Here is a 16370-nt window from a genome sequence, read left to right as displayed (position 1 = left end):
GAGACCAAAAGGAATGAAATTTGTAAAAAGAAAACTTACTTTTTACACGTAGCAGGATAGTGTGAACATGCTCCCATATTAAATATTCTTACACAACCTGATTTATTATGGTTGTTTAGGAACCTTTCATAAGGAATAGCTCTTTAATTAATCTTTCAGCATCAAACATTTAGGTAGTTTCCCATTTCAGAAAAATGTTTTGCAAATGAAGGAAAGAATAGCCTTTGGGGGCAAACAGAGTACAGGACAACAGAGAAAAAGTCCCTGCAGCCATCTCTTTCCCCTTCCTGACCCCATCCTGTGGGGTCTCTGCCCAGGCCTTCCAGACCCACTCCCAGAGCATGGCCAGGGCCAGAGCCAACTGGCCTCCAGCTCTGACATGTCCCGGTGGAAGTGCAGGGGCTCCAGCGTGTCTTTCCTGGCCCTGGGATCTTTTCCCAGCACAAAACACCATCGAATTCGGGGCAGTTCGGATGCCTAAGCACCATCCAGTCTTCCCACTCACGAAATTCAAGGTCCTCAGGGCTCTGGTGGCCCAGAGATGAGTACGACATTCTCATACTGGGGCTCCTCCTGCCCTTCCTCGTCAGCCAGCTTCTGGGGATCCTGTTCTAGGGGACCACCCTCAGGGACCAGCTCCTGGCCCCTCCCTGAGCTCTTGATGCCATCCCCTAGCCCCCTGGCCACTTCCTCTGGCCCAGTCCCTGCAGACTCCAAGGCCCCAGTCAGCTCCTCACTTGGGGCTGAGCTGGAGCTCTGATCGGCAGAGCCAGAGGCCAGCCCGGGGCTGCCCTTGTTCCGACTCAGGGCCCGGCGTGGAGGCTTGGGGATGGCACTCTTGACCTTAGGCTCTGCCTGGCCTTTCTGGAAGCTACCAAAACGGCGGAGGACAGACCGGACGGGGCCCTCAGATCCCCGGGGTGTCCCTGCCAGCATGTAGATTGTGGTCACAGAGCCCGCACTCTCCTGGACACTGCCCTCAATGGCTTCCACGCGTTCAGCCACCGTCCGGCCACTGAGCGGGAGCCGGTGGCGGCCGGTGGCTGAATCCCTGGGGCTGGTGGCACCAGAAGGGGCCCCGTTCATTTCTGCTTGCTCTGGGCCTGTGGACTCCTCGGCCTCCTGGCTTTCAGGACCTGGCTGGCCCCCCCGGGAGAGCCTCTTGGGCTTACGGAGAGGGCTGGAGAGCTCCCCGGAGCCTCGGCAACTCTGTGGTGCAAACTTGGTGCCTTCAGCAAAGGAGACCGATGGCCGCTTGGCCCGAGCTAGGCTGGAAGTGCGCGGGATGGCAAACGGCGTGGAGGCATCCTCGGGGGGAGGGAAGGGACCTCCGGTCAGGCTGGCCTCTGGTGACTCTGCTTGGGCCACAGGGACCATCCCTGGCAAAGGAGACAGAAGAGCTTGGCCAAACCTGGGCTGGCTACCCCAATCCATCCTGCTTACCCAGCTCAGCATCTTCTGGGAGGCCCCTCAAATGGGGCAAGGGAGAGGGTGAGGATGCAGAGAGGCAGGGGAAGGGCCTATTCAGGCAGGAGCTACTGCTTCTACCCTCTTTTCTCACCACCCACCCTACTTTGCACTAATGTCACACCCTAACCATGCTAAAACTCCCTCAGCGCCACATGGCCATGTCCCTCTTACCTCTGGGCCTCTGGGTATACTGTTCGCTCTTCCTGAAACATCATTCCCAACTCTCCCTAACTTTCCCAGGGCTAATTCCTACTGATTCTGCCAGGCTCAACTCCAATACCACCAACACCGAGACATCTTCCCTGACTCCAGTCATCCCTGACGTGGCTGGATTCCGAGCCCCGACCTGCATGTCCCCCATGAAAGCATGTATCACTCTGTCCCACATGTGTCTGATTACTGCCCACCAGACTGCAGGCTTGGGGAGGACAGGAATCTATCTTGTTCTTTACTGCATCCCACTGCCAGGAACTGTGAAGGGCATGGAACGGGAGCTTGATACACGTTTGTTGAAGGAATAAAGGAGAGGCTGTGATAAGCAGGGCTGCTCAGGGGCTGAGTGGGCTGTTTGGGGGCTACCTTCTTGGGGTGGCACGCAGTAGGCAGGATCCTCATCCTCTTCTCCAGACTCGGGATCAGTAGAGAAGGAGTCGTCTGAGGCCCAGCCAGCCGAGGGCGGTTCGATGAAGCTATGGTTGAAGGGGATCTCCGGATCATGGTGCGAGACTGAGGCGGCAGGGGGAGGCTCTAGGTCAGGCGCAGAGCCCCAGGGGAAGCCCTGTCCCCTTGCAGCCCCTGACCCTCAGCACCCACTTACCTGTCACCCAGGGAAGCTTGTGGCTGCTGAGGGAACCGCAGGGCAGTGCAGAGCCCAGGCTGGAGGTCAGTGCCCCCCAGACCTGCAGCTTCATCCTGGACATAGCGGTTCCATCTCTCGCTGGCCTGAGGGCACGGGAGAGTCGTCAGTGAGGGAGACCCCGGTTGGGGCGGGACGGGGGCAGCAGAAAAGGGCCAGGACAATTCTGGTCCTGGGATTCGTGTGACAGAGTGACTGTGTCTACTTCACTGACTCTCTGTGACTACAGAGTAAAGTCCAAACTACTGACCCTGAGATCTGGGCCTGTCGCAGAGGGCAGCGTGGCTCCAGAGTCACGAGGCAGCAACTGTGGCTCACACTTTGCCTCTCTGGGCCTCAGCTTCCTCATCCGTAAAATGGGGACAACTGCTATCTATCAGAACTTCTTTTTTTTTTTTTTTTTTTTACGGTATGCGGGCCTCTCACTGTGGTGGCTTCTCCTGTTGCGGAGCACAGGCTCTAGACGTTCAGGCTCAGCGGCCATGGCTCACGGGCCCAGCCGCTCTGCGGCATGTGGGATTTTCCCGGACTGGGGCACGAACCCGTGTCCCCTGCATCGGCAGGCGGACTCTCAACCACTGCGCCACCAGGGAAGCCCTCTATCAGAACTTCTTTCAGGACCCAGCACAGCACCAGCTACCTGGTGGGGCTGCCCCAAAATGCAGCAGTGTGTTATTATCATCCCAGCTGAGCCCAGCTCACCTATCTTTCTGGAAGTGACACCACCTCCAGGAAGCCCACTCTTGTCCCCGCCCTGAAGCTGGAAGTGACAGCTTCAGTCATTACCATTCCTCAGACAGTCTGTGCACATGTCCTGGTCTTCCTGTGAGGGGCTTCTCCCCACCTCCAGGCTCTATGCCCCGGCGTTGCGGGGAGGCTACTGGGTCTGCTGGTCTGAGGATGCCCCACAGCACAGAGGGGGACATGATCAAAGGGTAGTGCGTGAACTAATACGAGCGCACAGGACAAAACCAAGAGTCCAGAGAACCGGCCACGGGCTCTGCGTGTGCCAGTGACTAGCTGGGTCACCTTGTCCTCCTGGGAATTGAGAATGCTAATCCTCCTGCCCCACGTGCCCCGCTCCAAACCTCCATGCTGCTGTGAGCCTCCAAGGTGCTGAGAAGTATGAAGAGATTTTGTAAAGGAACAAAGCTCTGTGCAAGGAATATTCCCCGCTTCCCCACAGCAGCCTGCAAGCTCAAGTCCCTCCTCGCCTCTCCTTTTCTCGAAAAGCCACATTCTCTGCTAAACCACTGCTCGGGCTTTTATGGCACTCTCCCTTCTGAGGCCTGGTCTCTTCCCCTCCCTGCCCAGAGCTGTCCCGTTGCTTCTGCCTTCTGCCATCCTGGTGCCCGGGGCCCCCTGCTCACGCGTGACTCAGAACCTCCCCCACTGAAGGCTTCTGAGGAGGGCAGATGGCTGACCTGGTGTCTCCAGGCCACAGCCACTGCCAGCTACCTCGTTACCTCTGACCTACGTGTGTGACAAGGCCAGCCCATCCCCACCCCTGAAAGGAAACCAGATGCCACCTTGCTTCCACCCATGGCCTGAGCTGTGGAATCGGGAAGGAAGGGGCCAGGGTTCACCTGTCCTTGGGATCCAACCGGGCAGCCCAGCAGCAGCAAGCACAGCAGGCGATGGCCAGGAGGAGAAGCAGCAGAGGCACAAGAATGCCCGCAAGGAGGGCGGCATCCTGACCATGAGATCCTAGGGAGAGCCAGGGACGGGCGACTCTTCAGGGCCATGTTGTCTCCCATACATCACGTCTCATCTCTAGCTCTGAACTGCCTACTCTGGGGAGATCCTGGGAACCTTCCACCTGTGGGCCCCTCCCGCTCTTCTAAGAGATGTAGACTCTGCTCAGCCTGGAGGCCGCCTCCTCCAGGCAGCCTCCCCACTGGTCCTCTCCCGATGGTCCACGGCCTCTTCCGCAAACTCTTGCCCTCAGTTCTCGGGCCTGATGAGACATCCCAGTGTCCGGCCCTGTCCGCTCATTTCCTGGGTGCTAGCCTGGTTTCCCAGGGGACAGAGGCTCTGTCACATCTTCAGGGGGCCCCAAAGCACCCATACAGATTTCAAGTAAAGAGAACCCAGCCTCTCTGGCAAGTAATGAGGCCCCGGAGCCCACGTAAAGGGCCACTCTTTCCCCGGTTACTTCTCCCTGTGCCCTTCTTTCCACCTTACCCAGCTGGCAGGCCCCAGAGATAGGGTGGCAGCTTCCCTCTGGACATTCGCAGGGAACAGAGCAGTTGTTTCCGTGGAAGCCAGATGGGCACGAAGCGTTGCAGCTTTGGGGTGACAGGAGAGACAGGCTGAAGGCTGGGTGAGAAGGCGTGGAGGTGGGCAGGGCACAGGGGAGGGTAAATTTCTGGGTACTGCTTCCCACCCCCTGCCATACAGACTTCCCTGGATGATGTCCACGCGGATTCCCCTGACCTCTCAGCCACATTCTAAGCACCCCTAGCAGTGTTTGGAAGAATCCCTTAGCCCCCAAGCCCATCTTCCAGAGAGACCACCCACAAACTGCCCCCTGGCTCCCAGGCCCCCCAGGGTGTAAGCCTCAGTCAGGGCCCACCTCTCATGAGCCTCATCCCTTGCCCACCTGGCACCAGTGTGAAATAAGCAAGACGCCAATGGAATCCAGAGACACTTCCTCAGGGTTTGGAGGTCTGAGCCATCCCCAGCCCTGCCCCTAACTCTCTGGGCCTCGGTCCTCTCCTCTATAAAATGAGGTCTCTTCCAGTTGATACTACATTCTATCCTATAGGTGGGAAAAACCTGACATTGGAGATAGTGACACTGATTATGTTTTTGCCACCTGAAGACCTTAGGGAAACAACAGTGGGGTTTGGCGCCCTCCTCCTAAGTAACTTCTAGTTCAGGAGCCAGGCCTTTTAGATTAAGCATCACTCTGACCCTCCTTTGGAAGATGCAGGCCCCACAACAAGAGGAATAACTTCTTAGTTATGAGGATGCTGGGTGGGAATCTGGGAGATGGAGAAGCCCAGGAAGGGAAGTTTGGGAAGCAGATTGCACAGAGGCCCGACCTAGGCCCCTGCCTCCTTCCAGGGCCCCAGTCCTCACCTGGGCCCCCAGTAGCCGGCGTTGCAGACACACTCCCCAGTCACAGCATCGCAGGCCCCCCAGACACAGGTGGGGCAGGTAGAGCCACAACCCTCCCCAAAGGTGCCAATCGGGCAGGGGTCTTCACACCTGAGGTGAGGCAAGACTCAGAATGGGGAGCAGGGCAGGCCTGGACCCCACAGAGGGGCCTCACCCATCTGCCCACACTTGTAGATTCAGAGACCCAGTTGTCTACTTTTCAGCAGTGAAGCTCAGGTGCAAACAGGGCCTTGAATTTGAGGCCAGACCCAGTAGGTGACAGACTACAGATCCCTGGACGAGAAGAGGGCGGGAAGCCTGAGTGGTGAGGGAGCTGGAGGAAAACTGTGCCCAGGGCCCCATTAGCACCCATCTCTCGCACCTCAGTCTTCCCCAGGAGGCGGGCCCCCAGGGCTGTGTGAATGTATGCGTTGCGGGAGGAGGCCACTCTCCCTGAGGGAGCCGCTGCGGTGAGGATCTAGAAGGAAGGTATACCCTCACCCTGAGCAGGCTGGCCCCCTCACCTGGGCCCCAGCCAGCCAGGGTCACAATGTCGACAGTGCCCGGTGTCTGGCTGGCAGGCCTCCCCAAGCCGGCAGTGGGGGCACTGCTGCCTGCAGTTCTCGCCAAAGGTGCCAGGAGGGCAGGGCTCGTGGCACTGAGTCCCATTCCAGCCGGGCTCGCAGGACTCGCAGCTACCTGTGTCTGCAGAACATGGCTCATTCTGCTTGCAGTGGCCACAGCTGGGAAGAGAAAGAGTGCATGCAACACTAGGAGAGCCTCCCGGTGCCAGCTGGGCCACTCAGGCAGGTTCGAGCCTCAGCTGCCCCGTGTTGTACAACAAAGAGGCTGGGCAGACTATCTCTGTGGGCTCTAGTAGGATTCCAGCCTTTTCCTAACCCCTGGTTCTGAGCCCCATCCTTCCCTGAGTCCCAGAGTCACCAGGAGCTCCCAGCCCAGCCAGGGAAGCCAAGTTACGACCTCAACCTCTGCTTCCCTTCTGCCCAGGGTTCCCCTCCTCCCCTTTTCCCCTTCCCCCATTCCACCCATGCCATCTCGGAGGTCTGGCGTGAGCAGTTTTCAGTAGTGTATCTTCTATGCCATTTTATGCATTATGAAAACGCATAAAATGTCTGTTTTCACCACTAGAATTTTATCTTACATTTTTTCCAGTTTTATTGAGTTATAATTGACATCCAGCATTGTATAAGTTTCAAGTGGGCAGCATAATGACCTCCTCACATATACACTGTGACATGATTACCACTAAAAGTTTAGTTAACATCCATCATCTCATATGGATACCAAAAAATGAAAAAAAAGGTTTTTTTCCTTGTGATGAGAACACTTAGGATCTACTCTTTTAGCAACTTTTCCAATAAGGTTTATCTTATCTTAATATCTCATTGATCCTTACTTGAAGTTTTTCCCTCCAGAGACTTAATTATCTGGGATCACGTGCTTGGATCAGACTCATTAGTAGGGTGAGGAAGGGAGTTCATAAAATCAATTTAGCAGATCCTGACCAGTATTGAAAGAAAGAGAGAGAGAGAGAGAGAGAGAATAGAAAACATTTCGGTGTACATATGTGTGTTGTCTGGTTAAGTTTTTACTTCAGTTAATATATATCGCATCATATATTATATATGAATGGGAGGTAAAACATTTCTTACTGTGGGTGGAACTGGTCAAAGTTTGAAAGCCATTGAGTTTCAGAGGGACCTTGCAATCCTTTTGCCACAATGTCGATTCTTTATCTGTTTCTACGGCTTGCTAGTAGTAGTATTTTGTTTAACAGTAAGCGGATGAAAGTGGTGGGCGAGGCTGGACTTTAGGGCGTCGAGGGACTCTTTTTCCCCTTTCATCCCATCCTTGTCTGTTTCTGCGCAACATTCTCCCTGCGCCCCTGGCTCATCCCCTTTCCCTCCCGTTCTCTCCTCTTCCTTCTCACGTCCTCCTCCCTCCCTTCTCTCCCGCATCCCCCGTTGCCCCGGCTCACCTGTCGCGGCACTGAAGCCCGTAGCGGCCTGCGGGGCAGGGCAGCTCGCAGCGCGCGCCGCGGAAGCCGGGCGGGCATGTGCACAGGCCGGAGGCGGCGCTGCAGCGGCCGCGCACGCACTCGCAAGGCTGCCGGCACTCGGGGCCCCACCAGCCGGGCCGGCAGGCGCAGCGGCCCGACTCCTGCGCGCACGGCGAGCCGTGGCAGGCGCAGCGGAAGCTGCAGCGGCGGCCCCACCAGCCCGGCTCGCACAGGCAGGAGCCGGTGGCCTGATCGCAGCGCGCCGCCGCCGGGTTGCACTGGCACGGGCGGCGGCACGTGGGCGACCACCAGCCGGGCTCGCAGCGGCACGCGCCGGTCTCGGGGTTGCAACGCCCGTGGGGGCCGCAGGCGCACGGGAACTCGCAGCGGTCGCCCCAGCGGTCGGATTGGCAGTGGCACACGCCCGTGGCCGGCTCGCACTGGCCGTGCGGGTGGCAGGCGCAGCTCTCCCGGCAGTCGGGGCCCCAGTCCTGGCCCGGGCAGCCTGCGGGGTGGGGGGAAGGGAAGGGGGTCAACGGGCTCAGGGTCAGGCGCTACGGATCCTCGCCCTGCGCCCCCTTCCACAAGGAAGAGGTGGGGAGCCGGGCCCGCCCTCTAAGAGCCGGGGACAGCCTGTCCTCCTGGGGCACAGCTTGCTTCCTGCCCCAGACTCTGAACTACACAAATCCTTACCACTGGCCCAGCCTCCCACTTCCACATTCCAGAACACACTTAAAGATCACGAGTGGATGGGCTTCCCTGGTGGCGCAGTGGTTGAAAGTCCGCCTGCCGATGCAGGGGACACGGGTTCTCGCCCCGGTCCGGGAAGACCCCACATGCCGCGGAGCGGCTAGGCCCGTGAGCACTGGCCGCTGAGCCTGCGCGTCCGGAGCCTGTGCTCCGCAACGGGAGAGGCCACAGCAGTGAGGGGCCCGCGTACCGCAAAAAAATTAAAAAAGAAAAAGATCACGAGTGGCAAAGGGCCTTGCCCAGAGTCACCCAGAAGTGGGTGTGCCTTCATTTATGCCCCTCCTCCCCTTCATTGGGTTCCCCTGTGTCTTCCCCCGCCTGGATGCTGCCCATCCGGGTCGAAGAAGAAGCCACATTCCCCCCAGTGTCTCCTCTCAACCCTGACTCCTAGCCAGGCTGCCCTCTGGCTAAACTGCCCACCAACCCCTCTCCCATGCCCCACTTTCTGCCAGAGAGGAAGGACATTCCAGTCACCCTCCACACGCGCATACGGGGAGACCAAGAATGCATCCATTCTGCAGTTAACGGGGATCCACAGCATCTTTCCGGAAGTTGAAAGGGAAGATGAATGGCCCAGAACTGAACCTGTGGGAGGGCTCTGTGGGTGGGATAAAAACCAGATGACTCAGGACATCCCCTTAGAGTGCGTCACTTCCTGTCTCGACCTCAGTCTCCTCAGCGAAGCTTGGGGGGGGATTCTGGCCCTGCTGTTCTAAGATTACATTCCTACAAGCTTTGCCTCCCCTCTCCCCCAGTCCTGACCGGCAACCTCATCCTTCAGGAGAGACTCAGGACTCACGCGAGTTGCACCGGGCCCCGAAGAATCCAGGTTTGCATCGACAGAGGCCTGGTTTCACACATACCTCGTCTTCCCGGCAGACGTCCAGCCCCTCGCAGATGGCTGAAAAACACCCCACCCAGGTTGGAAGGACTGGGGTGCGGCCAGGGGACACTCTGCTCCTTTCACTGACTCCCGGTGGCCTGTCCCCCTCAAGAGCTGTTTCCCCAGGGCTGGGGGGTTGGGTCACGGCATGGACCCTAGCTCTAGGGCTCAGGAGGGCAAACAGACCCCAGGAGGGTAGGAAGGAAGGGTCACTGGGCTCTGTCCTCCCTTCTCCTCCGGTGGGGGGTGCATCCTGGCTACTCACGGGTGGTGCATTCTCGATCATTCTGCCTCCAGCCTGGGCAGCAATGGAGCTCAGCAGAGGGGCTGTGGGGCAGAGAGGGGTCAGCCAGGGGGCAGCCTGGCTCCGCAGGTGGATCACTGTCTCCCTGAGACATGGGATGCTGCCTCAGCCCCATCGGGCAGGCCTGGCCAAGGGTCACAGCCCCCGTGTCCCCGACCCCTTCCCGCTCTGTCCCTGGCCATCCCACCATCTGCCCCCACTACCCACTAGGCTGTCCCCGAGCCCCTCTCGCTTTAGCCCCTCTTTCCTCATGTCCTCCTCCCCCCCATCAAACCCCCAGAAGACCCACCTGCTGGCCATGCAGACGTGACGCCCATTGGGGTCCAGCTCAGACCCCTGGGTCCCCCGAGTCCAGAGCAGCAGCAGAAGGAACAGGAGCCCCAGCCCCATGGCGGCCAGTGCAGTGGGAGGGCTTGGGTTAGTCTGGCCCCCACAGCTCCCAACCCCCTCCCTGCTTCCTCCCAAGGTTTTTCCTGAGGAAACCAGGCCGGAGGGGCGGGCTGCCATGAGGCACCTCCCTGAGAAGTTGGGCAGGCGCAGAGAGGACCAGACACCAGCGTACAGAAAGGAAAAGGAAGGCCAATGGCGAGGGCTGAGCAGGGGCTTCAGGGTCTGGTCTCAGTCTGGTCGGGGGGCAGGAAGATGAGGCTGTAAGTTACGGGTACTGGGATAGGCGAGGGGGTGAGCCATGGATACCCACTAGGTCACACTCCCCAGTGGAGGTCCACGCTGGGAGAAGCCTCCCCAGGCAGTGACAACCAAAGGGAACTTCCTGGCAGAGCTGGGCAGGGGCAGACCACTGACAGACAGACATGGAGCAGTTTCTGGGTATCACGGGCAGTTGCTTTATTACATTAGCTTAGGCCATCCGTACAAACACCTGGGAGGGAGGTAGTCAACTCTCCATTTCGTGGATGGGGAAACTGAAACTCACAGAAGCAGCACTTTTATCTGGCCCTGGAGGCTTGGCACAGAGATACAGGAAGGAAGGTAGGTTGAGCTCCCCGTCACACCCTGGCTCAGGCCAGGGTTAGAAAAGAGCCTGGGGAGGGCGGGGAAGGAGGGAGCCCTGTCCTCATTTGAGGTCACACGTCCACCCCCAGACAGACTCCGGAGTCAGGCAGGCCTCTGGGGCAGCTGAGACCCCTCATGAAGATACTCATCGAGAGCAGAGCAGGGCCGGTCAGGAGTTGGGGGCTGTCAGGCTGCCCCCAGGCTCCACGGGGGTGGCTGTGGAGCCTCCTCTCCTCTCCGTATTCTCGCTGGTAGCCGCAATGCTGGCCTCAGCCTCAGGGGCCTCTGTTCCACCCTGACACCACAGGCCCAAGCTGGGGGGAGAGCCAAGAGGTGCTGTGAGCCTGGATGCCAGGGAGGTCAAGGATAGGGGCCGAAGGCAGAGGGTGCTGTAAAAAGGGGACTCAAGAGGACGACAGGGCAGCATGAGGCAGGGGGAGGTAAAGGGGCCAACAGAGGAGCGGGAGGGGACGGGCATGCTCAGAGCTCAGGGCGCCTGGGTGAGCCGCAGTGGAGCGGGAAAGGTGGGGTCCCTCCACTCCCACCACATTTGTCCTTCCTCTTCCCCCAACATACAAACTCTGTATTCTGGACTCAGGGGGTGGGGGCTGGAGGTGGTCTCCCTTATCCCTGGAGAGCAGGAGCCATGAGCCATCCTCATCGTCACTGAGGCAGAGGAGAGAGGAGTTGTGAGGGTCATTTGTCAAGGCCCTGAGGGACAGCGGGACTCCAGCTATGTTCAGCCTTCTGTGCAGCCCCCAGGAGCAGGCAGGGGAGGACAAAGAGACTTCGGGGCCCCAAAGCTAGAGACAAGGAAGAGCAGGGGAGACGGAGGACAACTAGAGGATTTTTTTTCTTTTTGGCCGTGCCCCACGGCGTGCGGGATCTTAGTTCCCCGACAAGGGATCGAACCCGTGCCCCCTGCAGTGGAAGCACGGAGTCTTAACCACTGGACCGCCAGGGAAGCCCCCTCCTGAGGCTTTTTATTTTCTAGCCTGACACACAGCAGGCCCCTGACAAGACTGCAGATACAGCCTTACCCATCTGAGAACGAACAGATATGCAGCCAAGACAAGAAACCGAAAACTGACTGTGGAGAAGCAGAATCAGCAGGTTTCTTCAGCAGGATGTACAGGGAGCACGGCAGGTGGGAGCAGTGCGATCCAGAGAGAAGGGTGCTGGGCTCAGGACGGCAGGCTCAGGGGATGACCAGGCCAGGTTAGGTTCTAGAAGTGACTAAGCTAGGTGACAGGCTCAAGGTGTGACTAGATAGGGGTGACAGGTACAGTCTGAGGCAACAGGCTCAGAAGGTGACCAGGCTCAGTGGGAATGGAGGCAGGGACTTACCTGCTCTCTGCTTCCTCTGGGGTCCCTAACATCTTGGCCTTGATCTTCCTTCGTTGCTTCCTGATAGCCACCTTCATGGCTTCGAGCAGAAGCCCGGGGACCCGGTGGTCTGTGAGCAGCTCCCTACAGAGGAGGGGGAGGGGCAGAGAAAAAGCAATGGGGATGCCAAGAGTAGGTCTCGTCCCGACCTTAGTTTAGATGTCACCCCTCCTAGGAATACTTCCTTGATGGCTGCTGTGACCCTTTGCAATGGCCCACCCCGTGTGGAAGAAGTTCCAGGAGGGCAGGGGCTTTGCGATTCTCGTCCTCCAGTGCCCAGCACAGTGCCCGGCGCACGACAGGGTGGATATATCGATGACCCAAAGAATGAGGAGCGTGAACCGAGGCCTGGGAACAGGTGCAAGTGGTGCCCCCGAGCCTCCCCACCCCTGTCCTGAGCCCTCACCGCTGGAAGTAGGCCAACTCCTCCTTCAGCAGGAACACATTGGCTTTGAGCTCATTCCTCTCCTGAAGGATCTGTTCAACCTCCTCTCGACTGAAGCCGCACTGCCCTACCTTGGGGGGGCGTCCTGGCGATGGCAGGGCATCCGCCTGCGGAAGGACAGGCTTGGTCAGGGGGGCGCCTCGGTTGGAGAGGGACGCTAGAGGGTGACTGGCAGGGAGACTTGGGAGGCCAGGGCGCTACAATAGATGCCAGACCGGTGCTCTGGCTGAGACTGGGGGCGGGGGCCGGCTGGGGGCGCACACTCGTGCCACCTTCCAACTTCCCGGTGGCCCTAACTACGCAGCACAGCAAACCTTTCCCGAGTGCCGGACCGGTCCCTGACCTCATCCGGCACTCACCCGGTCCTCAGGGGTCCCCGGGGCTCCTGTGCCCGCGGCTGCCGTCTCGGGCTCCTGCCTCTGCTCGCACCCGGGCGCCGCGGCCTGGCCGTGCGCCTGCTCTGGCGCGGGCTCCAAGGTCGCTTCGCGCCGCCGCTCTGATTCGCTCTCGCGGTCCCGCGCGGCGCGCAGCTGGGTTTGTACTGCGGCCAGCTTGTGCCGCAACTCCGCATTCACCAGCAGGAGGCGCTGCAGCTGCTCCTGCAACTGTGGGCGGAGCAAAGGGGGCTGGTGGGCGGGGCGCCGGAGGGCCGGGAAAGCCCCGCCTCCGCACGTCGCCCCGCCCTGCCCTCACCGCCTCAGTCTCCTGGCTGCGCTGCCGCAGGTCGCGGTTGTGCGCCCGGAGTTCGTCCCGTTGGCGGTCGGTCACCTCCTTGAGCTGCCGCAGCAGAGCGCGCTCCTCTGAGGAAGGGGCGTTCTCAGCGGCGGCCCGCGGGGAGAGGCCCTGAGCCTCCCCGACCCCGGTAGGCCCGCACTCACCCTGTGGCCCAGAGCGCAACTCTCTGCAGAGGCGCTCGTTCTCCTCCCGCAGCTGCCGCAGCTCGAGTTCGGCCTGCTGCGCGGATACCTGCAGCTGGAGAGGCCGCGCCGTCAGGGCCGGGCCCCACCAGCCCGCGGGCGGCTACGGGAGGGCGCCGTGACTCACCGAGTCCGGGGCGGGCCCCACGGCCGCCTTTTCCAGGAGCTCCAGCGCCTGCACCACCAGCGGCACGAGCCCGGCCGCCGCCTCCGGCCCGAAGCGGCGCGCCAGCTCCTTCAGCTCAGTGCCCAAGGCCCCCGCTAGGTGGTACACGAGCTCCGCAGCAGTCCCCGACCCCGCGGCCACCCGAGGCCCCCAGCAGTGCGCCCCAGGCCCCACCCTCCTGGGCTCCATGTCCCCCGAAGGCGACTAGGGCTGCTACACCCTCCTCCCCACAACTGGGGAAGGAAAAGGCCAACCAGTCCTGGCCCAGGAAGCAGTTTAGGACGGCAGAGGGCGGGGTAGTAATTAAGGGAAAAAGGCTGGGGAAGGAGAGTCTCAGTGCCCTGCTCCCTGTCCTGTTCAAGCCCCCAAGGTCACAGGAAGCAGGACAGCCAACTTCCAGCCAGGTGTCCAGGAGCTGAGGCTCAGGGCTGTAAGTGGTCACTTTCGACAAGCCCTCCCCACAGTGCCCACACCAGGCTCCACCCCTGTGTCTGGAGTCATGGGGCCTGACTTGGCTGCCAACTCTCCGGGCAAGAGGTCAGAGGTAGGAGAGCTGTCACTGGCCTCAACCAGAGGCAGCCGACTGTCCAGCCATGTGCCTGTTTCCAAGACAGATTGAGAGTGACACAAAGCTTAAAGGGCTAGGCTGGGCACCACAGCTGCAGACTGCTCCAAGAGATGTTGGAAAGTGGTGAGTGTTCCCAAGTATTTTGGAGGGAAATTGGCAAATGTCGTCATGGCAGCAGGAGTGTGAAGGCCCAAGTCCCCTTCAGTTCTCTGAGTTTAGAGAATATTTACCCCCATAGCTCCTGAATATCAGGGGGCCTCAAGGATCAGTCCAGCAGCTTGCTGTGAACAAGTCTGGCCTCTGCCACCCTTACACCCAGAATTCGAGTTGTAATTCGAGGGAAAAAAAAAAAACCTCAACAACTCCTATTTATACAAAATTTATTATACTTTGTTCAGAATTACAAGTCACCACGAGGTCAACAACATAAGCACAAAATAGAGGAAAATGGGGCCAAGCTGTTGAATGTCACCAGCTTGTCTGTGAGGGTAAAAGGCTCTAGCCTCTGGGGAGTCTGAAGCAGGAGGTGAGGAGACAACTAGGCATAGAGGTCCTCTCGGTCCGCAGAGTAGACCTCGCCCTCCTGCAGGAGAGCAAAGTTGAGGAAGTGGGAGGGTCTGTGCACCTCGTGGTAGAACTCTTTGGGGTTTGCCAGCTGTAGCTCATACTTCATGTTGGGATCATGCCGAACACCTTGGAGTAGAAGGAAAGGGCCAGTGTTGACAAGGTCCACCTGCCTCACCCTGCTGGGTCCTGGGCCATCTCCAAACCAGAGCCCGGCCCTAAGTGCTAAGGGTGATGGCCTAACCCCAAGCCCACCATCCTGTGTGCCCCGCCACCACCCCACACGCTGCCTCACATACCCATAAAGTTGTAGTTCCACGAGGACTGGGCAGGGACCATAAAGAAGCCAAGGAAGCGGTCTGACAGTAGCATCTGGACCCTCTCGTAGTGCGAGGGTAGGTAGCCCTTGGGGTTGTTGCCCTTGTCTGTGTTCTGGCGGCCCCATTCATAGCCACTGGGGGTCAGCTTGTAGGCTGTCAGGGTGCAGGAGCCTGGTGTGAAGCTGGAAGAGGAATGAGGACAGAGTCAGCACTCAGGCCACCATTCCTGGGCCCTGGCCCGCAATGCCTGCCCCATCGTACTTCCTCCCAAGGCGGCCCAACCCCACCTGCAGGTGATGATAATGGTCTTCTCGCCATCCCAAGATGGGTTGTCAGCCATGATCTTGGCATGGGTGGTGACATCCTGGGGTGACAGCTGGGGGGACTCATTGGGCTGAGTGTGGATCCAACCTAAGGGTTCCATCTCCTATGGGCAGAGCAGTGAAAAGCTATTTAGAGCCCCGTCTGCAGACAGGAATCCCACCCGTGAGAGCACCTGCTTTCCCTCCACCACCTTGAGAGCAGAAAGCCCCGGTTCTCCTACACCCCCGCTAACCTTGAGGTACTCATGCTGGGGCAGCTGGCCAGGCAGGTGCACAGTCTGGTGAGTGCCCCACTGTGGTACCATCACGATGCAGCGGATCTCCTTCACCTGGGGGTTATCTGGTGGGCTCACCCCATAGAGGTACCCTGCAATCTGGAGACAAGGGGGTCAAGAGCCAAAGAGATTCTTAGTACCAGCCCAGATTTGGGGCTGTCAGCCCTGTGTTTAATTCCCTTCTCCGAGAACAAGGACAGAGTTTCTCAAATGTGGCCAGAATGTCCTGCATCAAAAACGCCTGGGGGTGCTTATTCAAAACGTTAAACACAGACCTCACCTCAGACTTACCAGGGGTGCTTATTCAAAACGTTAAAACACAGACCTCACCTCAGACTTAGCACAGCAGAATCTCAAGCGGGGTCCAGGAATCGGCACTGCTCACACATTCCCCAGTTGATTATTTAAGTATTTAAGTACAGTGTCCATAAACAAATGAGCACACAAGCACAGAGCTCATGCATTTCCACAAACTGAACACATCTATAAAATCAGCACTCAGCAGTACTTTAAATTTTACATTGTCATGAACAAAGTAAGAAAACTTGTGTTCCTATAAACTCACCCAACACAGGATACTAACAATCTTCAAATTCACCAAACTGAGGCCACAAGTTGGTGTTTTATAAAAACATGATTCTCCCTGATTACTAGTAAAGTTGACCATCTTTTCATATATTTTCCAACTTCAGTTCCTTTTCTGAACTACCATCATACTCCTTTGCCCATTCTTCTACAGTTATCTTTTATAAAAATCAACTCTGAGAATTCCCTATTCTAGATCCAAACCCACTATATCTTAAGAGTTATGCAAATATTTTCTTCCTGTTTTTAGTTTGTCTTCTGTGGTACCCCTTTGTCACACACAAATTATTAATTTTGATGATGGCTTTGTGTCTTGTTTAAGAAGGTTATCCTAACTTTAAGACGATAAATATTTTCTTCTAATATTTTACTACAGTTTAGTATTTTACGTTCAGATTTGTACTCCACCTGTATTTGACTTC

The 16370-nt window shown here is 58.2% G+C and overlaps 3 protein-coding genes across 6 annotated transcripts in view; all 3 read right to left on the bottom strand.

The window, feature by feature from the left end:
* Positions 1-78: 78 nt before the first annotated feature.
* On the bottom strand, positions 79-10555 carry SCARF1 (scavenger receptor class F member 1). Of its 4 annotated transcripts, XM_032617414.1 has the most exons (11): positions 9675-10555; positions 9347-9408; positions 8998-9099; positions 7428-7953; positions 5953-6171; positions 5411-5539; positions 4511-4614; positions 3913-4033; positions 2288-2412; positions 2050-2196; positions 79-1379 (listed from the first exon to the last, which is right to left on the bottom strand). In XM_032617414.1, the coding sequence occupies exons 1-11, from the start codon at positions 9890-9892 to the stop codon at positions 520-522; spliced, it is 2613 nt and encodes an 870-aa protein (XP_032473305.1). In that variant the 5' UTR covers positions 9893-10555; the 3' UTR covers positions 79-519. The 4 variants fall into 4 exon arrangements, with proteins under 4 accessions (XP_032473305.1, XP_032473306.1, XP_032473308.1 ...); XM_032617415.1 differs by lacking the exon at positions 5411-5539; XM_032617417.1 differs by lacking the exons at positions 9347-9408; positions 9675-10555 and adding an exon at positions 8673-8796 and having other exon boundaries at positions 8998-9096.
* Positions 10556-10978: 423 nt separating this feature from the next.
* On the bottom strand, positions 10979-13727 carry RILP (Rab interacting lysosomal protein). The gene is made up of 7 exons (XM_032617418.1): positions 13275-13727; positions 13109-13202; positions 12924-13030; positions 12590-12835; positions 12192-12337; positions 11747-11869; positions 10979-11202 (listed from the first exon to the last, which is right to left on the bottom strand). The coding sequence occupies exons 1-7, from the start codon at positions 13500-13502 to the stop codon at positions 11139-11141; spliced, it is 1008 nt and encodes a 335-aa protein (XP_032473309.1). The 5' UTR covers positions 13503-13727; the 3' UTR covers positions 10979-11138.
* Positions 13728-14244: 517 nt separating this feature from the next.
* PRPF8 (pre-mRNA processing factor 8) overlaps positions 14245-16370 on the bottom strand; it is a 37900-nt gene continuing 35774 nt past the window's right edge. Inside the window, exons 40-43 of the mRNA XM_032615936.1 lie at positions 15322-15462; positions 15053-15192; positions 14745-14947; positions 14245-14574 (exon numbers count right to left, since the gene is read on the bottom strand). Coding sequence (XP_032471827.1) covers positions 14420-14574; positions 14745-14947; positions 15053-15192; positions 15322-15462 — 639 coding nt within the window. The 3' untranslated portion in view covers positions 14245-14419. The remainder of the gene's footprint in view (positions 14575-14744; positions 14948-15052; positions 15193-15321; positions 15463-16370) is intronic.

This window comes from Phocoena sinus, chromosome 20 (assembly GCF_008692025.1).
Source record: "Phocoena sinus isolate mPhoSin1 chromosome 20, mPhoSin1.pri, whole genome shotgun sequence".
Taxonomy (NCBI): Eukaryota; Metazoa; Chordata; class Mammalia; order Artiodactyla; family Phocoenidae; genus Phocoena; species Phocoena sinus.
Note: the sequence above shows the minus strand (reverse complement) of the source record. Positions and strands in the feature narration are given on the sequence as shown.

What these genes read in the sequence shown, in the direction of transcription:
- SCARF1 (XM_032617414.1), bottom strand. Translation starts at nt 9,892, where the DNA reads ATGGCAGCCCGCCCCTCCGGCCTGGTTTCCTCAGGAAAAACCTTGGGA. An exon ending in CTCTGGGGCCTGCCAGCTGG is followed by an intron (nt 4,034 to 4,510) that starts GTAAGGTGGAAA and finishes GGCTCTCCCTAG; the next exon opens with GATCTCATGGTCAGGATGCC. An exon ending in CTGCGTGCCACCCCAAGAAG is followed by an intron (nt 1,380 to 2,049) that starts GTAGCCCCCAAA and finishes CTCCTTTGCCAG; the next exon opens with GGATGGTCCCTGTGGCCCAA.
- RILP (XM_032617418.1), bottom strand. Translation starts at nt 13,502, where the DNA reads ATGGAGCCCAGGAGGGTGGGGCCTGGGGCGCACTGCTGGGGGCCTCGG. An exon ending in GAGTTGGCCTACTTCCAGCG is followed by an intron (nt 11,870 to 12,191) that starts GTGAGGGCTCAG and finishes CCTCCTCTGTAG; the next exon opens with GGAGCTGCTCACAGACCACC. An exon ending in CCAGAGGAAGCAGAGAGCAG is followed by an intron (nt 11,203 to 11,746) that starts GTAAGTCCCTGC and finishes CCTTGTCTCTAG; the next exon opens with CTTTGGGGCCCCGAAGTCTC.